At 36.8% G+C, this 24,312-nt stretch overlaps 2 protein-coding genes across 2 annotated transcripts in view; one reads left to right on the forward strand and one right to left on the reverse strand.

Annotated features, from left to right (window-relative positions):
* Positions 1-5,372: 5,372 nt before the first annotated feature.
* LOC126370694 (protein Wnt-4) lies at positions 5,373-7,187 on the reverse strand. The gene is made up of 2 exons (XM_050015708.1): positions 7,114-7,187; positions 5,373-6,327 (listed from the first exon to the last, which is right to left on the reverse strand). Exons 1-2 carry the CDS (start codon positions 7,185-7,187, stop codon positions 5,373-5,375), a joined length of 1,029 nt encoding a protein of 342 aa, XP_049871665.1.
* Positions 7,188-22,053: 14,866 nt separating this feature from the next.
* LOC126370007 (sodium bicarbonate cotransporter 3) overlaps positions 22,054-24,312 on the forward strand; it is a 109,602-nt gene continuing 107,343 nt past the window's right edge. Inside the window, exon 1 of the mRNA XM_050014637.1 lies at positions 22,054-22,299. The gene's annotated coding sequence lies outside the window, so the exon portion shown is untranslated. The remainder of the gene's footprint in view (positions 22,300-24,312) is intronic.

Here is a 24,312-nt window from a genome sequence, read left to right on the forward strand (position 1 = left end):
ATAAGGGTCGTTAAACTTATTTAATTTTATAAATAATTAGGGACGCTGCGCCGCCTTCGCGACATAGATGTTGTTTCAACTCTAGAGTAGGGAATGCAATCCCGATCTCGCGTCTAATTTTGCGGGATCAATCCCGAAGCATAATATTAGGATCTCGAACGGGAGTTCGAGATCGACGGGATTGGACGAATCTCCTTGAGTTATACTTTTTGTTTTGGTTATGCTGATTTTCATTTTCAAATATTTTTCCTCTCAGACGACGCCCTGAGCCGAGGTTCGCGCCCAACTGGGCACCCTCAGGCCTGTTGTCTTAAACGTTGTACCGGGTGAGAGCCTTCAGCGCTCCCCATTTGTCCGGCCAAGTAGTTAATGCCATCTGCGGCAAATCTACAATAAGTCACGTCAAAAAAAAAAAAAAGCTGATTTTCATGCGCCTACTCTGGGAAGATAAATAAATAAATTAATAAGGCTATATTTATTATTACTTAGTAATCCCAAATGGGATAGGCAGAACCACAAGTAAGTAATCAAAGACAACTTGCAGCCACTGTTGAAACAATGTCGTAGACTGGATATGATACACCTTATGGTGATAAGGAATCGGCCTTTCGCCCATTTAGAGGTATTATTTTTATAATTACTTTATCAACAAGCCCAAAACCATTCAAACTTGCTTACCAACCAAAATAAATTATTTGACAAAATATCAATTATTAATTATATTATATTTAAAACGATATTTATAATTGCTTATAGATTTTTTGTCCCATGTGAGAGTATAATAAAAATATATTCTTATGTTAATTTTGAATTTATAAATAAATAAAATATTTACTTATATTCAATTTAACATCGCAAGCGACTATTATATTAAGCTGTTTGTAATAAAAGCTTTATTTAATGGTCTGTAATTGGTCGAAATAACATCATTTTTATAGGCATTGTCTCGGCTAGCTAACGGGCAACCCCTACCATGGAAAAAATATCGAAGAAAAATTCTAATCAAACTCAAAGCATAAAATCAGGAATAATACTACGTACTCAAATTTAAAATCTTACCAGGCTTATGAAGTGAATCATTAGAGAGGTTATTATTTGTAAGGAGGTTTCTAAATTTCGCCGTCAATAATTTTGTCTAGGGGTGATCTTGGTTTTACCGGAGTAAAACCACGATCAGCATACGACCCTACTAAATAACAATCGCACTGCAGTAATAATAAGGTCGATTTTTCTAAACTTCGTCGGCAATTATTTTGTCTACGGTGATCGTGTTATTTCCACGGTAAAACCACTATCAGCAATACAAGCCTACAAATAATAACGATCACGGTGCAGTAATAATAAGGTCGATTTTTGTTTGAATAAAAAGTCATGATTGACGAATGTTCGGTAGATGTAATATCCCTGTTTGGTATGTTTTTGCAGATCCCATGGTGCGAAGAACATACCAATTGGAGGTATTGTAGTGCTTATAATTATGTATAAGTACTGTTAATAATGGCACGCAGAGAGACTCCTTTCTTTTAGCTCGGGGCGTGATAAATACTTAAACTAAAAATATTTAAATAAACTCGATCATTTGTCACTCACTTCACTATATTTTTTTTTTGAACGGTGTGAGTTCTTCTAGTAAGAGGCTTGACTCGGGAGGTCAATAAATAAATAAATCTTAATGCTGCTGTTTTAGACTTTTTTTTGTCAATAATGCCTTGCAATTACGTGTGTTGGCTTCGTCAAACCGCAGACGATCGTTTATGGGTCAATTTGGCTTTAATAATGATGTAGGTAGTCTTTAACATGTAACAGTGTATTCGTGTTAATAATTAATGTGGTCTCTTGGTTTTGATGAGCCGTGGTAGCTCAGAAGCTCAGTCTTGGGGGAGGCCTATGCCCAGCAGTGGGCGTCGTACGGCTGATGATGATGATGGTACCTCAGTTGGAAGAACGCTTGACTCTCACTGTAAAGTCGCAGGTTTGAATCCATCACGGGCCTAAAAACCAGTGTTTTTCGAATTCATTTTTAGATCATGATTACCTATATCATGGGGTTAGCGGACAAGAAAAACATCATGAGGAGAACCATGTAAGTAGTATTATTTCATCAGATTAGAGTACTTAAGTGGTTCTAGGGAAAAATAATTACCGTTGATCCCGATTACTACTTACTGATGTAAGTAAGTACTCCTTACATGAGCCATGTCAGGGCCTTTGGCGGCTCAATAATAACCCTGACACCAGGGTTGATGAGGTTGGTATTCCACTTCACAACCCACACTATAGAAAAAGAAGAGCAAAATAATCTAAGTACGGTCACGAGCATTAATATTATGTATACACTTTGGTACCATGTCACATTAACTTTTTTGACAAATTGAACTGTAAGTCTCACTAAATGTCAAATATGTTAGTGCGACAGAATCCTAAAGTGGATTCATTATTGCTCATGACTGTACCTAGCTACCTAATTAATTAACAGATCTGGTCCAGATTCTAAAGTTATCGATCCGTAAGTTGACGATTAATTAAGTATCTAAACTTAGCCAAGGATCATTTAATTATGAATTCGCAACTAAAGGAAATCATTTAAAAATATATATCCTAACAAATTAAAACAATAAAATTCACATTGTCTTAATTCCAAGACACTGTATTTTCCACGCGTATAATATTTCTCGATCGACATGCATTAGCCTGATAATATCTCGGATGCATCTTCATTCTGCACTGCCAACATTATGCGAATGCGAGTCGACATGGATGAGCATTTGGAATTTCAAAATAAACAAACTGAATGAACCAGCAACACTGTTTAAATGACTTATTTAGGCATGGTCAGAACAATACCCAATTCTACAACAAAGTATTTTTAATTACAAAATCATAAGAAGAAATATTTTTCTAAAATAATAAATACAGATTCCCGCCATCGTAATTAATTACGCCATCTCTTGACAATTATTATGAACTATACGCAACACTGCCATCTATGTACAAACGTTGGAACTAGTTCGAGTACTATCTAAGTAAGTAGTTCTGCTATTAGACGTCAGATGGCAGTTAGCTAATAGTTTAGTCTACTGAACAATAGATGGCGCAATGGGAATAGAATATAACGACAGAAAAATAAATTAATTATTAATAATTATGGTATTTTATTTCGATACATATTTAATATTTTACAACGCTTATTTCCAACTTAGTATCACAGCTTATCGACAACCTAGCGACACTCCCAAAGTTCAAACTCCGCTAAGTGCGTATCACAACCAAACTTATCTAACATGACAAGTTGCATTAAGTATGTAGGTATTAATCTTAAAGTTTAAAATTGTGTATAATATAAATTTGAAAATACTGCGTAAATAAGTACAGCATTGTAAAAAAAAAAAACAAATATTATAGTCATTAACACAACACAATACAATTGTATAAAAGTACCCAAGTTCGAATAATAATTTGTAAGTATAGTTCAATCATTTTAATACAAGTTTCGGACACTGGAGAGCAATTCCGAAAGTATGATGAAAATTACACAGTTGTACGTCTCACAGGAGATCCAGCAGGACCACAAATTAAACGAAATTGCACCTACTGAATTTAATTTTGTAGGTATTTCATTAAATAACTTTTTACAAGTCTTTTTACCTACTTTGCTTTGTTTCCTCGTCATAAAGCGTATTAGGCAAATATGCGTGCGCGTGTTTGCCTGGAAGAGATTTCTACCTACTTAATAATCAGGCCACCCATTGTACTCTTTATTTCTGTTTTTATATCTTTGTTTTTGTATCAAGTGGGCCAAAGTCACATCTGATTGGACCCCATAAGGTTGTCGACGTCGAGGCAGACAATGACGACGATGGAAGAACGAGTTAGACGCTTTCCAATAGGGCTACGTTCATTTTATCGCTTCTGACGATATAATTATGTCCTTTGGTAATAATATGTGAACCCAAATAAGTCATGACGTCCTGTCAAAATACGAACAAAATCGCGTGTAACGCATGTGAAGGAAAGATTCGAACAAACATCGATTTCGACAAAATGTATTGAATCGATCGATAATTTTATCACGTTGCGCATTTTAGCCCTGCAGAACACAGACAGGGATGTTTGGAAAGATAAGTGGTTTGTCCAGCAATGGGCCATCATGTATGTATGTATGTATGTATGTATGTATGCGCTTCAGATGCCATACACTACTTGCCTGGACCAATGCGGAACACTGAGGGCTCTTACCCAATAAAACTCCATCACACTGCCTGACTTATGAAACTGGATGATTACTCGGTATTTTAAAATTGCGTCTCAATTTTCTCATAAATTATTTTTTAATTAACTTCCTTAGATGTTTGAACAGGCAATCAAGATCGTTTTAATCTTTTGATGTACCTAACTTTAAAGGTAAATTAGAAAGAGAGCTTAAATAAAATCAAGTGGCCATGTTATATTTAGAATGTAAGGGTATTTAGGAGGCTAATGACGGACTTCCTAGCTTGCGTTCACCAAAAACATTATAGATAATTACCTATTTTCTCATTACTCGGGTACTTAATTATTCTAAAATACAATGTAATGGCAGAAGCATATATAAAATTGTTGCTTGAATTTGGGATCACATTAAGTATAGAATTTGGTTACCTATATTACTTCTCTTTATTTTCATCAGAATAATGATGGGTGGAAGATGTAGTTGTGCTTGAGTGTAATAAAAAAGGTCATCATTTATACCCGAAAACGAAGATAAAAATGCATGTCTGTTATCCATTAAATTAGAAGGTTAAACGAAGGAAAATCTGTACAGCGCCATCTATATTGTTTTTGAGTATAACAAACATCGTAACTTTGCATAAAACTGTACTTAGGGTACGAATGCTTTTTGAAAGTCGAATCATGCTTCCCGATCTGGGATCATGAAGAAAATCTAGACGTAAGAGGTAACTAAGTTGCTCCTCTAAAAATCCCAATGCATTCTTAGAAATGTGTCAAATTTTATAAACATCGCATCGAATAAATAATTCATTAATAAATACCGAGATTTGCGATTTCATTAAAATGTATTGAGGCGCTAAGTACTCTCCTGAAAATCTTCATAATGATCTATGTTTTGTAATTTAATAAGAAAAATGTACTACTAAACCACAGTGGGGAAGCATTGTGGAGTAAGTCCTGGGTATATGGTGAGATAATGAGGTTTAGACACCTATGCACAATAAATATTGTAGGTACAATTTTGTAAACTCTGTAAGCGTAAAAATAGAGTCATAAATTCTAGGACATAGAAAATGTTACTAAAAACACTTCGTTACATTCCTTATCCACTCAGCCTTTTCAAAATATACATACTTACTTACAACTTTATCGAGATTTTCCATTTACTTACAAACATAATAATCTACGTCCTGAGTGCAGGTGTCACACTGGACGAAACAGCAGTTCACCATTTTACACCGGCATCTCGAACTAACGGACTTTTTCTTAGTAACAAACCCCCTGCCACAGCACAATGTAGCACAGTTGTCCCTATCCTTACACACCCTTCCTTTCGTACTCAAACACAAATTGGGAGTCTTTTGGAAATAAACCAGATTCTTCCTGTCTACGTTCGTACGTTTCCTCACTTTAGGCGCTATCGCCCTTTTTGTGGTGTAGTTCACGATTTTCTTTTTAACAGCGTGATGGTAGTGTTTCTTGAGTAATCCCATGGCAGAGTTGAAAGGGCCGAGTCTCTTCCAGCATGTCTTCGTGGTGCAAGACCCGGAGAAACCATGGCACTTGCATACTTCTCTCATCTGCTCTCCAATTGCATCAACTCCGACCACAACATCCTGTTTGAGAATCTCGCCAATCTGATCCGCGCCCGCGTGTTTGAAATCTAGAAAGTTCCTTGTGAATTTCTTCCCGTATTTGAAGTCGTCCCCGCATCCGCTTCCTTTCCATTGAAACGTTGTATTCTTTTTAAAAGACCCTAAACAGGAACATCTTGTCATGTCACCCGAGGCGCACGCTTTCGCAACCGCGTGTGTTATTGACGCCGCAATAAGAGCGTGTATAAACGCTGTTTCTCTATAAATTTTATTAAAAACACTCCTTCTAGCTTTCCTATTGAACACTAGTGAACAATTCCACCTGTCGTATTGGAACGTTTCTTCACACGCGTTTATTGCTTGCTCTTTCGCTGTTACCAGGATTTTATGTAACCCTGGTTCTCTCACGCACATTCTGGACTGTCTGAGAGAACTCCTGATAATTTTGCAACTTCCAGGGTACATCACCTCAGATCTCTCTTTAAATAATGCTTCCACTGTCTTCTGTAAGACCGGCTGAGATCTGTAAAGACAAATTAAAGAGCTTATTCATCGAGCGCAGATATTATTTTTATGAAATGACTAACTTTTCCACCTTTAGTCATAAATAAAGAGGATCGTTTTGTGTAACAAAGTAATATTTTATTTTCGAACACAAGCCCAAATGAATATTAAGACGTAACCAATCAAACGAGGACCTTTATACAGAATTAGGATGTACCTATTGACTTCGACATTTGTCGTCTCTCTACTTTTTTTGTAGTTATTATAAATTTTTCCCGTCTAAGAAATTAAATCATGTACTTTAAGTAAATATAATTACAAACTAATTGACTACCGGCGCTGTGTGTTGCTATGAGTTTTCTAACTGAACTCAAATATAAATATCTTTTGGTTCTGACGTCAAATTTAATTAAGTTGAGGTTACTTTAGATAAAGTAGTCTCAATTGAAAGCTTAATTTTTTATCAATTATAATAACATTGATTGCACAACCTTATCTACTACAAAGAGAACTATTATTATTATTTATTTATTTTATTAAAAATAAGTACAGTACTTAATAAATTTTTTTACAATTGACGGTTGACTAAGTTAAAAATGTAGACACAATTTCATGCGCAATTTCACATATACAAATAAAAACAGTGGCTGTTAAAATAAGGTCTCCGGACTTGGCTAGGCCTGTATCTAGGACAAGCAACTTACATAAAATATATATTTAATCGAATGAGTGGCTCTACGTGATGGCGTATATACGAACAAAAAAACTACGATTTCATTGTATCAGATAAATAGATTTGACTTACCCTTCAACGACTTTCGACGCAAAAATGGATGCGGCAGACAAACACAATACAGTAATGAGACTAAAACTAAACATGTTTTCGAGATCCACATCACATGGTTCAAGCAATGCACTGCACATTAACAGCAGCAAACATTGTTCTATGCAGTTTTGAAATGAACTCATGGGTAAGACAAAGGTGTAACAGATAGGTTATCGAAAAGGGTGGGACACATCCAAAAATGGTCAAAGCAAACTTTAAAATCAATGTTCATACAATGACGTAAGCATTGCGAGCAAATATGCAGCAAATGTTTTACTCATTATGAGAAGTCGTTGGCAATTACTTACGTATAAAGCCGAGTATTACAAGGAAAATTAGAAAATATCTTCCCAAGGATTACAGTTCTTCTCAAACGGGAAGTGCCGGTTCCATCCCCAGTACCGGACCAATAAGTTATTAATTTATCTAATTTTCACTAACACAGTTGGCTCGACCAATATAGACGGCGATACGGCGCACTACCTATCACGTTGGTCTAACAGAAAGCTCGGTGAGGTGTGGATATTTAGTTTATGTTGCGATGCATGTACCTCTACCTGCCCCAATCGAGATATAGTCGTAAGCTTATGTTATGTGACGGAATATAGTGTCTACTGGGACACCGTCACGGATGCGTCACCAAAAAAGTATAACGATAGGGTCTCTCACCTCTTTGTGCAGCCAATTTCTTGCCGGCAACCAGGGTTGGGGGGGTGGGGTGTAAAATGGCCACATCGAAGCGATTCATCTAAGAAAGCAAATTGTTTGCATTGCGCACTTACTTTTATATGCGCAAATGTCAAATTGCAGAATGGAAAATGCTGCACCGACAAGAGCGTGGCTCTTAAATTGATGATGATGAGATGAATTACTTCGATGTGGTCATTTTAACCCCCCAGATCCTGAATAAATTCGCACTTCTGTACCAATAAGATAAGGCCCTTATTTTCTTTATTAGAGAATTTAAAGTTGCCAAAGCAGGCCAAGAATTGCATGAATAAGTTATCCCGAGTATTTCGTTGCATATTATTGCCCTATACCTATATTGTCATTAGGTATGTTATTCCGAGCCAATTAATGTAATTATATTATAGACATTTAGAATAATTAACTTGAATATCTACGATTCTCGATCGATCGATCGGTAGAAATATATTCATAGTAATAAACACATAAAAGTGAATCTTTATCAGTGCTATTTTTACTTAAATTATTTGAGTTTTTTTACTTTTTAATCAACCTAAAAGATACATTGTATGTGTTTAAACCTGCAGTAAGTATTCGTTTTCTTCGACAAATAGGTAGATACTTCAATTTCATTAAGGCAACATAAATTATAATACGTAAGTAATACACATTTAAGACCTTAATGGTCTGAGGGTAAAAGATTATTTTTATTACCTGATTGCGTCTAAGTAAAGGTTGCTTAGTGAAGAAATATTACTACACCCTATAAACTGACCTTTTAGGGATCGGTGGCTCCAAGGTCAGGTCACGTCAGGTCAAATCCAGTGTTGCAAGAAAATTGCAACGAACCATAGATACACACACTCATAAACTAATGCCAACACAATCCTAAGGTACGGGTAAGTTTCGCTTAGCTAGTTTAGGCATTGCAAAATCAAGTAGCTTATTTTAATGTCATCATCATCATCACCAGCCCATTAACGTCCCCACTGCAGGGGCACGGGCCTTCCCGGGCCGAGATGGATAGGGAGACCGGCCTTAAACCACCACGCGGGCCCAGTGCAGATTGGTGGTTATTAACGACTGCTAATGCAACCGGGACCAACGGCTTAACGTGCCTTCCGAAGCACGGAGGAGCTCGAGATGAAACTTTTTTTTTGTGGTCACCCATCCTATGACCGGCCTTTGCGAAAGTTGCTTAACTTCAACAATTGCAGACCGAGCGCGTTTACCGCTGCGCCACCGAGCTCCTTTTAATATATTTTTTTATTAGGGTGTTTTTTTTTACTGAAATAAGTTATTTTTATTCTTAACATACGACACAAACATCATACGACCGACTAGATCCATGTCTCTCCCGACATTAAGATTAAGTTTGTGTTTATTTTTATATCCAAATGTTTGTAATTTCTTTTGTTTGTTCTTATTATATGTGTGTGTTCCCCGCCCGTCTTTCGAAGTACCAAGATTACAGCAACGTCTAGCAGCGACAATGACATGACACTTAGCAACTCGGTGATAATTACAAGAATCACACAAAACCAATTTTGGTTTTGGACCTGGTGCCCCTTTCTTGTATTTACAACCAGCACCAGGTCCTAGCACAGACCATAACCACCGCGACTAGACCAGACCAGAAGGCCTGGAAGAAATTGCTACCTTAGCAATAAAGCTGCCCATTCTACATTTGTTTAATTTGTATTCCTGTTGCGTGTTCCTTCTGTGCAATAAATATTTTTTACAAGACGTCGTCTGACGGAATTGTATTTGAAAGAATCAATTGACTCTCAGATCTAAGCTCGGTGAGGTATGGGTACGAAGTTCGTCTTGCGATGGACTTATCTCTGACAACCCCAATTGGGATATAGTCGTGAGCTTGTGTTATGTTCTTACGTAATGCCCATGAAGCATCATGATTGAACATATCAACACAATTAAAGCACATAATAACGGGTTCTTACCGCGTTTAAATGGGATGGGATGTCGGGAGTCTCATATCCCCATTTAAACGCGGTAAGAACCCATTATTATGTGCTTTAATTATGATAATAACCGCGTAAACTTGAAACAATGTATATTCAACACAGACTTTCCTTTGAATGAAAACCTAGTAGATTAGAATGTGAAATACCAGGGTTGCATCGACTAGCAGTGACATAGTGACTCGGTGATAATTTCCGTCGTGTCGAACGCAATTTGCTCGAACCCGAGCGGAATTGAAAGAGAAATTAGAGTCACTTGTTAGTACGGATAACTGAAATAGTGGGTTTGTTTTTGGACTATGGAGTACACAAGTGACATTCAGTTTCAACATTAGACAATTATCCTGAAAGAACTGGGCAGTGTTTATTTACTTCTCAACACCAAAGTCTAGCTAGTTTCTATTTGAGGTTTTCTTGCCAATTAATTAATAAACAAGAATCTTCATTTTCGGGCTCTCTGAAGCACGGAAATGTCTAGAACATTTTATTCAACTTGTTAACTGTAAGTTTTTACTGATATATCATGACTGTCAACCCAAAGATGAGAATCTAATATTTCAAATGCGAAACTCAGTGCCAATTTTAGGTCATTACAGGCTGATCACCTGATTCTCCGAAAGTAAGATGATCCGTGCTTCGGAAGGCACGTTCAGCCGTTGATCCCGGTTACTACTTATTGATGTAAGTACGAACGTAGTCGTTACATGAGTCATGTCAGGGGCCTTTGGCGGCTCAGTAGTACCCCGACGTCAGGGTTGATCAGGTTGGTACTCCACCTCACAACCCACACGATGGAAGAAGAGTGCCAATTTTCATCTAAATCGGTCGAGCAGCTTCGACATGAAAAGGCAACAGACACGTTACTTTTCCATATTTTTAATGTATCATTTTGACACAATGACATAAGTACACCTTGATTGCAGGAAACGACATCAAGCCGACAGCATTCCACCTGTTGGACACTTCTTCTGTAGAGTGTGCTGTAGATTTTGCTGCTGTAGAATTGGCTTGCACAGCCACAAAAAAATGCATTACTACGCGACACTGACGTCATGAATCGCCTCAAACAGATCTTTTATATATATTTAAGACAAGTAATTCCATTTTTACTATCAATATATCCATCATCATCAATTTAAGAGCCACGTTCTTAAATTGTCGGTGTAGCATTTTCCATTCCAGTCTATCAAAGGCCAATTCCTTGACTTCCCTATAAGACACGACGTTAACCTTTTCTTTAATCTGTTCCATGTAAGCTCTTCTTGGTCTTCCCCTTCCTCTCTTTCCTTCTAGCTTTCCTTCTATGTTTTTAATAAATTCGTCGTGTCTTATTAGGTGTCCAATCATCTTGCCTCTTCTGTGCTCAATAATTCTCAGTATTTGTCTCTTTTTTGCCTTACTCTTACTAGCACTATATTTATCAATATATTAGCCAACAAGAAACTGACACTGCAGCAAGCATATTATGAACAAGAAACGTCCCATTACAGTAACCGATATACAACACAGGTTACACATTCGAGTATAATTAATTACTTATATGATTGTTTTATCTCGCTCTGTATAAGGCCCGTCGTTCAATATTTGCGTTTGACAAGTCCATTCTCAATATTTACATAAGCTTGTATCCACGCGTTCAGTTCAAATGTAATATGGTGACCTTTACAACGATGTAGGGAACATTATCTGTTCATACTGCTTGTCTTCCAGGGATTGTGTCCTTTCAAACATGATGGATAGTTTGTTATGGGCGATAGGGTGATCCCTTGTCTGTAAGGTTCATCACATCCAACTTAGGACGACCTATCAATAGTGCCTGCAAGTTGTCTTTGATTACTTGTGGCTCTACTCTAAATCACGGATTTATGTGATGGTATATTATGTCGCGGCCAGATCGTAGAATTGATCATTTCATGATGTGTTCGACCATTTCACGAAATGATCATTATATAGGCCTACCTACCTACGCGGCTACGTTATACGTCCGTGAAACGATGTTGACCTACCTAGGTAAGGTAGGTATTTTAGTGGAGTTTTCGTTCTCTTTTATTTAAATAGCATATCTGTTTTTAAATGAATTACTTCAATACAAAATGAAGCCTGCGGTTTTTCTTTACAAGAGTAAAGAATCGGGAATTAAGTACTTTATTGCACTTCTGATTGTGTAAAATTTGGATATCACCCTATGCGCGGTGTTTGAAATGCCGCAGTGAATTTTTAAAATTAAACAAATCAAGAATCGACGTGATTATATTTCGATACAAACTGAAAATGTTGACGGCGCGAAGCTCAGAAGAATCAATATCTGCTTTTAGGTAGTATTACATTAAATTTCTAATTATATTTTCTTTGTTGTATTTAATTAAGTATCAAACGTGTCCCTTTTGTTTACTGCGAGATAGCTCGACAACAGGCGGATACATTTATTTCCTCTGGCTTTATTTAATAATAAAATACAATATTCTTGAACACAAGAGAAACAATGCAACACGAAGAATGGGAGTAAGGATGTATAACACGTTACCTTATTAGCACTGGCAAGATTTTATGTGTTAATAACTAAACACATAATATAAATGTTGTAGCATATTTCCCTCGCCATCCAACGGGGTAACGTTGCGAGCGTGGTGGGCACATTCGGTCGAGAGGTGGTAAAAGGGAGCATTTTTAATTGAGCCTGTTACTTGCATGTTGTACTTACTTTTGTTTCTTTTTGTTTAAAAAAAAAGCTGTGTATAAAGCGAAGGTTGATGGTAGGTTGGCAGAGGAAGACCTAGAAGAACGTACTGACCAAATTGGAGACGTCCTTAGGGTTTAGTACGATCTACTCTGAACCGGCGTGCGTGTATGAAACCATTGATGAATGTGGAGGAAGCAAGAGAACTGTGTCAGGATCGGAGCAAATGGAATTCCATAGTCTTTGCTTACCCCGGTGGGAATAAGCGTGAGTTTATGTATGTATGTATGTCAAAGTGTAGCTATGTTACTTACGGAATAAAGATATTTTTGAATTTAAACAAAATCTCGAAACGGAGGCGCTAGTTTCATTCCTGGTGAAACAGAGACAGTTACATTTTTTACCGCGATTATAACTAGCGTGTCTGTTACTAGGTTTTCTTTTGTTTTAGTTTTCATTACTTACACAACCCAGACACTTCATACAAAAAAAAAACTCGTTTTACAGATACTTACTATACATTGACGTTATCGTACACGCGCATCTGTTGTGACGTCTGACGCCATACGATTGAAGACTAAAATAAAAATAAAAAAACTTTATTTCGGACTTTTGTACATCCATAATGGTTAGTAAAGGACTTATACTATGTTAGTAAGCACATATTAAATTAACATGACACAAACCTAGTGTGAGATATGGATGTCAATCCAATGCCTCAAATTGGGACAGTCAATTCTCTCCGCCACCATGTTTAAGAGACTGTTGGAGCTGGTCCGGACCCGGTGCAGAAAAGAGGCAGTTTTTTTTTCCTAATGATGGCATGAAAGCCATCTGTACTTGCCTGCGCAAACATGCCGGATGCACTGCAATATCTCGGCAGTCCCAACAGCAGCATCCTAAACGCGTTATTATACTGTACGCGTAAGGCGTTGAATGCCCCCTGAGTATAGTTGACCCATAGATTGCACTAAAGTAAGACTATTTATATTTTGTTTACATTATGTTAGTTTATAAGTTCTCATGAAGTGAAATGTAAATTTCTTTTTAGAATAATCTGGTAAACCTGGAACAGCCGCTGGTGGGGAGCTGAGAGTTGCCGTTCTATATGAATTCCTTATTCTATGTTATCTATAAGGCGACGGTATGTTCTTACTATGTAAATCTGTAATAACACGCGTCACCTGAGCACAGTGTTGGGTATTCGCACATCCACGCGGCCGGCGCGGATCGATAGCGCGGAGCATCGTCCGCTGCCTGCACGGAACATAAAACCGTTGCCTAGTGATGTGTATAACTGTTACTATACTCGTTACAAATACTTGTTACTATGCTGACACTTGTCATTATAGTTTAGCTGGCCAAGTAGTTAATGCCGTCTAAGGCAAACTTACAATAGTAAAAAAGGTATTTATTATACTTACTACAGCAAACAATAGATGGAGAAAGAGTTGAACGTCCTACAAAACATAATAATTTGATGACAACCAGAACATAAATACCTAAAAGAAAAAGAGTAAGGCTTTTATCGCATGTATAATAATAAGCTACTAAAAGTAGTAAATAAGTATTGGGTCGCACCGTGTAACTAATATTGTAATAGGTTTTCTTTAGATAATGAACATCCCTAATTGACAGGTGCTAAAACGATTTGCTAGAGCTGCCATCATCCTATTATTTTCTCAATAGTTTATCTACAAACGTTTCTGGAGTTGTATAGATTTGTTTGTTAGTTTCTAGATATAGAGTTAAAATTACAAAGAAAAAAAGCTTTGGCTATTGACACATGGATACTTCCCCCTTTGCATGGTTATATATGTGGGATAGGGCATGAAAGAAACGATTATTATTTCTTTAACTTTGTTTATTTAAAAACGTTTTATAATCTTCTATGTTTTCCTCTTTAAAAACACCCGTCCGCCATTTCCCTGTCATTCAGTGATCCTCTCCTCTCTCTCGCTCACTCGTCGCTCTCTCTTTCACACACCTTTGCGTTACGTTTCATTCAGCCTACCATTCCTACATATATACCGCCGATTCAGCTGTTTAATATTCCCTGGTAAATACCTAAAGAGGGTAGTATCGGGGGTTTTTTTACAATAGGAATGATTGATTGTTTGGTCTATATCAATAATTATGATGGCGTCACCAAACGGTTAATCATATCCATTGTCAGACATCGTATCAAAAGTGGTTGTCGTCTAATTATTTGCAGCTTTTCTAACCCTTTTGCGTCCAGTGAGTCAATATGTATGTATACGTGGCAGATCAGTGGGGGTTGAAAAATGACATGTCACTGTCAGTTGTCAGTGACAGCCTATATAAATCTTTCATACAGACGTAATAGAGACCTAATGGCGGAAAAAAACGGTCTAATTTTTTAAAACGATTTGACGCAAGCGATAATCTGAAACTTTTTTATTTTCATGAAAACGGTTATTCCTACTCATAGAAAAATATTCAAGTACTTTTATTTTTTTCATTTAAAAAAGTAATATGTCTGTTTGACATTTATGTGCATTGCGCAGTTACTTTTATATGCGCAAATGTCAATTGCAATAGTGCTTTGTTAGACGAACTGCTCTGAAGTGGCCTTTTTAACCCCCCTGCACTTAAACGATTCACTATTGTCATTGACCTGAATAGTTATATTTTTGATACTTGTACAATACCAAACAAACCCAAGCAAGTATCGAATGGGTACCTCTCTAGTTGTGGTCCCGTCCCGAGTGACACTCCCTTCGGCTTTTGGAATGAGTGGACGAGGGCATAATTAGTGAACGATACAAGTCCATACTTATACAACACATCTCGAAATAGCACTAATAGAGATATTTTCTTAGGCTTCACTATTTAGTAGATAAACGATAGAGATAACAAGTTTCATCGTAAAAGTAGGTATGGGTGTTAGTTACACCATAATTTAGACTATGAATCTGAGTTGATTTCAAGAGGAATTTTCTCTCGGTAATTTCATGAATATCTTAGTGTATTTTTTTAAATTATTTTCAGTTTCATACTTTTGCGAAAGAAATATCCAGATATCTATATAAATTTATATACTTCAAGTCCCTTCTTTCGGAAGTCAAATAAATAAAGAGGTCACATCGTCTACCACATTCCACAACCGACGCGGAGTGCATAGCATAGCGTATCGGTTGTTAGGATAAATGACGAAGCTCTCTGTGTGAGAGTTTCATATTTGAGGAGTCTTTTCGATGTGTGAGTACGGTCACGAGTGCTAATATGTATACACTTTGAAAGCCAAGCCATCTTCGGGCGCATCAGCGTCGTGCCGACTAGGAGTCGAAGTGGTCGCCATGGCCGAAATCGGTCGGAGAGATCATCATCATCATCATCACACTTTGAAACCATGTCGCATTATTTTTTTTGACAAATTAAACGGTATGTCTCATTAAATGTCAAAAAAGATAGTGTGAGAGGGTTCTAAAGTGGGTACATGATATTGCTTATTTATTTATTTATTTATTCATGACTGTACGTGATCACTAAAGGTCCTATCTTACTAGGACACAAAAATGTACCTATGCAGTTGTGCATGTTACCTCACTCGGTGTCTTGTTAATTTAACCAACACCATACCAGCTTCATATCCTACAAAATCTATAAGACTATTAAGTCAAAAAAAAACCTTAAACCAATCTGCTTGAATAGTTGAATCAAAATAGCTACTAACCTTCCCTAAAATTTAATATAAAAAACAACCCGTTTTTCCCACTCATTTTTGATAACCCGACTTTTTAATTTAGAAGCCAAACGTAATAAAATCGTGTGATTCAAATCAATCTGCTTGAATCTAAATAGCTACTAAGTATCTAAAACAAAATGAAACGTAAAATAAAATAAATCGATTTACACGGGATCTTGCCTAAAAAATAATAAGTAACAAAAAACAACGCGTTTTTCTGTCTCATTTTTGATGACCCGACCTTTTAATTTAGAAGCTAAACGTAATAAAATCCTGTGATTCAATATATGTTTACTTACTTTGATCGCGTTGGGTTGTGTTTGTTTGGCTTCCGCCTTCCTGTCGGAAGTGGAAATAATGAACCCTATACGTGTGATATATATCCCATTTTATTTATTACTGTAATAAGATTCCCTCGTTTTGCAGACTTACAAAATTGAGGTCAGTTTTATTGGTTAAGAAAGATTGTACCGCGCTTGTGATATAAAAAAAATATTAATCATTTTATATTGAGTCAATAATGACAGCCCACCCACTAAATAAATCAATTACTAATATAGTGTAGTGTAGGTAAATAAAAGAGAAACATGTTGCTATTTTACTTCACATCTAATGTTCATTCTAATGTTTGTTTCCTTTTGTTGGTTGCCTGGAAGAAATTGCTCTAGAGCAATAAGGCCGCCCAAATTGTACTGTATTCATGTGTTATGTCTGATTGTTGAAATTCTAGTTCTGTGCAATAAAGTATATTTGATTTGATTTGATTTGATTTGATTCACAGTCTTAATTTTGAATGATATAAAAGTGTAGCTTTTACGTTTCAACCAAAACAAAACCACGTATCAACTGCTTGCAAAAACTGTTACGACCCACTTCATCCCAATGATAACCCAATTGTGTCTTCTAAGAGGGAATGAACTTGTTAACTGCCGCAAGTCCAGCCATAAGTTCGATGGAAGAACTTTTATATTGCTCGGAGACGGCTACGCGGTCGTCGACCCCTGGCGTAGCGCCAAGTGTGCTACGGTGTTACGTCGCTACGCTGCTACGGTTTACAGATTAAGTTGTTTGTCGTCATTTGTCATGTAAACTTTGACACGCCATGTTTACTGAAGTGGAAAATGAGAGAATCGTTTGTCATAAATGTTATTTTAGTCAAGTATTTTGATGTCTAAATTTTATCTGCTGAATGTACAGGGTTAATTACTTTATTGAGCATTTTGTCTTCAAATTTCAAATTCATTTATTTCTAAACTTTACAAAAACATTGTCTACAGGTAGAGTCCCAAGGCGACAATGTTTAAATATTTAACAGATTAACATTATAAGAAAAATATGATTATGTCATGTTTTAAATAAAGATATAAGTTTGAAAACTAAAATGGAAAAATCACGTTCTAAAAAGCATGAAACAAGAAAATAGGTATATTTTATGAAATTATTCCGAGCTAGTGATATGTATATATTTGAAATGTGCAAATTAAGCCCTTACGTTGAACACCCAACAAACAGATATTCGAAAAAAAATATTTTTCGTCCTCAATTTATGTCCTCTAGAGGGCGTCATATTGAATATAGCGTAACACCACAAAGCCTAGAACCACCGGACAGTCAAGACGCTTCTAATGACATCACATTTGTTAAATTATGACAGGTGATTCAGAAGTTAGATGGGAACAGACGTGCATACACACGTACATGTATACATAACGGTCAAACACATAACCCTCGTTTTGTTTCGCCGGGGTCGGGTAAAAAGCCATATTGCTATTTGACATATGTCCCACTTATAATTATGTAACTTATAGACTTCTATTTAAAGGTTTAGCTATACGAATCTCGTCGCCGAATAGCGGTTATTGATTGACAAATTGCACAGCATTGTACATTGCCTCTTTTCCCTGTGAAAAATAGAGCATTCACTCTATCCAGGCTTAGCTTAAAATATTCACGTATAAATTCATGTCATGATAACAATTTACCTTCACAGCAATACGTGTTATTCGTGTGGATAACACGCAACGCCTCGCTTTCATATTAAATTGATACAAATAACCTATACATAATACTGACAACTTTCGTAAAAGTGTATTATTTCCGTGTAACAGTAACATAATACTATGTTTAATAGTTATTTAAAAGCTATTATCAAAGATATTATCAGTATTAAGTTGGTAGTCAGTCAATTTATTTTAGACAGATTTATCGATGGTAACCTTGAACCAGAATTACTCAAAATCCCGAAAGCGTGGCCAATAACTGGTCAGCAAAAATTTAATATCGATCGCCATCGACTCGCAAAGAAGTAAGACTCAAAATGTGCATGAAGTTTTTGATGATAGTGGATGAAGAGAAAGTTGGGGATTGTAGTAAGTGGAACTTTGTGATCTCTGCTTATCCACGAAATAGGCGTGATCATATGTATATATATATATATATATATATATATATATATATATATACTTATACTTACTTACTTACTTACTTGATATTTTTAACTAACTAGGTATTGCAATAATGTAGTGCGGTGACTATAAATACTAACGACAGCCCAAGAAGCTAACTATCGCTGGATTAATACTTTGGCGCTCTAGACGTATACAAGAGCTCACTTCAAGTTATTATGAGAGCTATCGAGTAGCATAGAAGACTAGAAGTGGGATGGAAACTTTAAAAGGTTAAAGACTTGAGAAATTAATATTACACGTCACTGAAAGAGCAGTTTTAAAGTGGTCAGACTTTGACGTTTAGGAGAATGAAATTACATCAAGCCGATAATATTCCACCTGTCGTAGGCTTCTCCTGCAGAGCGGGCGGCAGAATTTGCCGCTCCAAAATTGGCTTGCGTAGTCATAAAAAACAGTCAACCGCATTCCCGAGAAATGCATTTTCGGAGGTATACCTAACCTGGTTTTCCCTTCGCGGGTTGGAAGGTTAGACAGGTAGTCGCTTCTGTAAAAGCCGGTCCTGTCAAATCTTCAGGTTAGGTAAGCGGACCCTGTGAAAATGGAACTATGCTAGGAAGATGAGCCATGAGAAACAGTGCACCACTTCAAGACAATGATGTCATACTTACATCGTTTAAAGCAGATGTTTGAGGCCAGAGGCCTACACCTCATTGTACTACAGGGGAACAAATAAATGAAGTATTGAGAGGCATAATATAAAGATTTTTTAAACGCACTTTTTTTGGTTGAGTCCTCGATCGACGAACCATAATAGTAACAAGTTACCACCGCATCTCCCATGAAGATAATCCTTCATTTTGGGAAGAACCTAGCCTCACAAACAGAACAATAATATCAAGTATCAATAATATCAAATATCAAAAAATCCAATTCTCTATGATAATCCCAACGGATTTTTTCGGATTATTACTATTACGATACGTTAGGTTTCTCTAAGATTAGCCTTCTGCTGAAAGAAATAATACGTACTTACCTACTTATTATTATTGTATTAGAAATACAATAAATATATTATGTACTTACTTAACTGGAAAAAAATCTTAATTTCGATTTATGATTTTCAAATATATATCGTCAGTGTTTCAAACCGTATATTTATTTTCCATTTATAATATTGTTGTAATACTTCGGTACCTTCCTTGTAATTTAATGCTGTTTTTTTTTTCACTCAGGCATGTCGGTTTATCTAACGCGATATACTTATTATTATTATAGGTAATAGTTTAGTCAAGTGTAAAAACATTTAATTACTTATAGGTAGGTATGCTACAATAAACCAAGAGATACTACAAGTTATCTAAACTCTGCAAAATAATTGAATTTTACAAAAAGTTGTCTTTTGTCTGTCAAGTTAAAACTGTTAATAAATTATCAAAACTTCAGAAACGTACCTAAATTATAAGCTCAATACACAGAGGCGGTATCGCCTTGCGGGCCGGAGAACGGAAAATATGCAATTGTAAGAAATCATAGAATAATCAATATTATAGAAGGGACACTTTCCGCTCCGCACCAATACGAGCTTGATTCACGTCAAACCTCCCCAATGGGGGCCACTGTTAAGGAGTTAGAGAGCGCGCGCGGACTGTACGCAAACCAAGAACAAAATTTTAGTATGGAGTGTCCGGACTGTCATGGAAAGCCTCGGCGAAACGCGTACATAGAAATTTAAATAAAAACTATTACAAAAAGAACTTTCCAGAAACGCTCTCGCCGCCGCCTCTATGGGCATTGGGCTTAAAACTCGAGAGTATTGAACCGATTGTGACCAGACAGGCAATGCCCGTTCCGGTACTTAGAGAAACTACGTATCATAGAATAAAGAACAATACTACGTATAGAACGGCGATATATCGGCGTGACATCTGCGAAAAGTTACAAGAGACCAGGCTTCGTTCAAACGAAGACCACGTAAAAAGAAGACCTCCCGATTATGTGGGTAATCTCTCTCTCCTTGGCATTTATTATTCCCATCTGATGGTGGGGTCTGCCTTCTTCGTACTTCTCTTCCACTTCGCTCTATCGGACGTGTCGTTCTCGGAGACATTGCACATACACAGGTCCTTTTTGACCACATCCGCCCATCTTGTTTCTGGTCGTCCTCTTGGTCTCAGCCCTGGTATGTTTAGATTGTGCCCCGAGTGTGTCCCGATTATGTGGGTAATGTTACAGCCAAGTCCAGCATAAAGTCAATAAAATACACCTCAAAGAAAACAATAACAAACTACACTAAACTAAATAATTCATAGCACTACAATGAGGATAAAACCAAGCTGAAATGTAGGCGGCAGCTCCGTTGGATGTTCCTAAATTTTGATAGTTCTCTATACTGCCCAGCTAAAAAATCGTAATAAATTGGTAATGTGGAGCAACGTGGAGTGATAAAAGAAAAGCAGCCAGTTAGAAAAAGGCAGTTTATTATTGAAAATAAGTTTTTCTAAGTTTTTTCTAACTATAACACTATCATTTTGCAGTTAAACGCTGCGCAAAGAGTTATAGTGTAAAAATAACCAAAACAATAATGGTTGTTTACTCAGATGGTATGGGGAACTGTCAAAATTTAAGAACACTCAATAGTAGCGACACCTGGCGGAAAAAATCGGGTAGTTTTTATCCTCATTCAGCTGAGAACAATATCCCACAACAGCAAATACATATACTTAGGTAATAGTTTAAATTCCAATACGTCTCATTTTTTTTTATTTAATTCAGAAAACACCACTCGCTACATATTTTAAAATTCTATCATGATACACGGCACATCAAAATAACTCCTACTACATTGCAATAAAAATAATTTACTAAAATCTGGTTACTTGGGTTTTTTTGACGTAACTATTAAACTTTTGTTGATTTAGGAACCCGTAATCCAGTGGGGTTAACCAAGTTGGTAACAATTTCGAAAAACGAAAGTGACAGTGATAAGAATACACTTAAAAGTATACTTATTACTACTTATATACACTGTCACTATTTTTGCAACTTGGCTAAGGCCCCACTTGTGCTTATTGAATGATACCAATCAGTCTATATGTAGATATATATAACCGTGCTTTAATCAGATGCCGGTTGTGTTAAAATCTTTGACGAATGGATTAGGCCCAAAGATCTCGATCAACCCACAATTAAGTAGCGTGCTGAAAGAACCTTATAATATAACTTGACGACGGCGAAGAAGTAAATCCATTCAAATACTCACTAAGTGCAATCCGAGGCAAACTAGATACTTACATATAAAAAAATAAATAAACGTTTTTAACCAGCACTCTTTGGCAGCTCCGCGTTTAGTTTTCGAACGGTGGCCGGGAACAGCGCATGCGCACAAAGCCAAACAAACAACCTCCCTTGTTCTGAAGCAGACTAGCGCGGTCGCTTCCCGAGGCGTGCAGTGTTACCACTACACCCGCAGAAATAACTTATAAAACAAAAATGAAGTATCACTGAAAATAAACAAAAAACTTTACCATGTGCAGTGATTTTAGCTTAATTTAGTAGCAATATTGTAGTGTAGTGAAAATTTAGTCAGTTTGCTAAATTAAATATTTAGTCGGTCATTGTTGTTGTAAGTGTTTAGTGAATGTAGCCGTTAAGTTCGGGACTGTACTTGGGTGTTGTTTTGAAAAATGTTTCGCGATTGAAAAGGTACGTTTAGTTCTAAGTTTCACATAAAAGTGATTTTTTGTGTCTTTTGATTCAAGAATATTTGGTTTCCTGTGTATACATTGTTGTATGTAAAGATCTTCCTTAGGTACAAAAAACTACAAAATGTTATTCTAACCAAGATATCCGTTTAGTCTTCTCGAACATGTCGTAAAATCCGACAAACAGCTTATGTCTTTCTAACATGATGGACAATTTTTATGGGCAACAGGCTGATTCCTTGTCACCATTAGGTTCATCATATTCATCTTAGGACTTCGCATCAACAGTAGCTGCTAGTTGTCTTAGATTACAAATTTATATATTTATTAAAAAATATGTAACATTTAAAGCGATTATATATAAAAGAATTTAAGCATGAATTAACTAAATGGATATTCATCATCAGCCGTACGACGCCCACTGCTGGGCATAGGCCTCCCCCAAGGATCTCCACGACGATCGGTCCCGCGCTGCCCGCATCCAACAGCTTCCCGCGACCTTCACCACCTAATGGATAATAAATGGATATTATAATATGTGTTTTATAGTCTCAATGAATTCTTTAACTTTAGGAATAAGTCTATTAATAATCGCCGGTTGGTGTCACACAACATTTAAATTGTTTACGTGTTGGCTTCGGCCAAACACACGCCTTCCAAAAGTCCGGGACTTCATAGGCCCGAGATAGAAACGACATACATAATAATAATATCAATATTTGCACACCTACTTACAGGTTGAATACATGCACTGTTTTACTTAGAATAAGATCTTTAACTTTGTGTTCTTGCAAATAAATTATTTATCGATTATGATTATAATTACTGGTGGACATTGGTTACACACTAAACACACACAAGGATTTTATTTAAAATTTCCAGCTGTTTTATAAGGTAGACTAGTTTTAAGGTAGATACGTATTTGCCAGTGTAGGTTCCAAGTAATTAAAACAAAAGACTTTTACTGCCCGCAAGAACAATGAACCGTGGATACAGTGTTCCAGTTTTAGATCGGGAATGAGTTACTTTCCAGGCTTTCTCTCTCTTTATTTAAGAGCTGCGCTCTTCTCGTTGGAGTAATCGTTATTACTCCATAGATAGGGCATGTAGAACGGTGGTTGCCCCAATCGCCTTCCGTTCCGCAGTACACCGACCAATTTCTCAATCGGTGATGTTCTAGCTAGAGCCCTACTAGAGTCCTCGGCCTCCAACCAGTACTGATACTGCTGCTGCACGGCATAGGGGTGCGCTTTTGAAGTAGCGGCGCCTACTCGCTACGTCACAAGATCATCATAGAACCTAAGTAGCATTTTATAGGTTAGCCCGCCCCAATGAGCTACCCACTACGTTCTGCTAATAACTTTCCAGGCTACGTACCCTAAATATAGATGGCGTTGTATAGGTTTAATTATGTTGCTTCTCTTTATTTTTATCAGTAAGTATGATAATAGGTAGTTCGGTGGCGCAACGGTAAACGCGCTCGGTCTGCGATTGTTGAAGTTAAGCAACTTTCGCAAAGGCCGGTCATAGCATGGGTGACCACAAAAAAAAAAGTTTTCATCTCGAGCTCCTTCGTGCTTCGGAAGGCACGTTAAGCCGTTGGTCCCGGCTGCATTAGCAGTCGTTAATAACCATCAATCCGCACTGGGCCCGCGTGATGGTTTAAGGCCCGTTCTCCCTATCCATCCATAGGGAAGGCCCGTGCCCCAGCAGTGGGGACGTTAATGGACTGGTGATGATGATGATGATAATAGGTAGAAGCTGTGTTGTGCCTGGGTATAATAACATACACACATACATAATAACAAGGGTCATCATTTATACCAAAAAACATAGTTAAAAGATGCATATATCTGTTATGCATGAAATTAGTAGGTTAAACGAAGGCAACTAACTTCTTTTGGGAAACATAACCTGGAAAGTCCCTTAAATTATAAAAATACAGACTCAACCGTAGTCTTGTTAGACACATACTTCATTACAGTAAAAATCATCTGCAAATCCGGTCAGTGGT

The sequence above is a fragment of the Pectinophora gossypiella genome, chromosome 1 (genome assembly GCF_024362695.1).
Source record: "Pectinophora gossypiella chromosome 1, ilPecGoss1.1, whole genome shotgun sequence".
NCBI lineage: Eukaryota > Metazoa > Arthropoda > Insecta > Lepidoptera > Gelechiidae > Pectinophora > Pectinophora gossypiella.

Coding starts and splice junctions, on each gene's coding strand:
- LOC126370694 (XM_050015708.1), bottom strand. CDS start 7,187: ATGTTTAGTTTTAGTCTCATTACTGTATTGTGTTTGTCTGCCGCATCC. Junction 6,328..7,113: donor GCGTCGAAAGTCGTTGAAGG/GTAAGTCAAATC, acceptor TTGTCTTTACAG/ATCTCAGCCGGTCTTACAGA.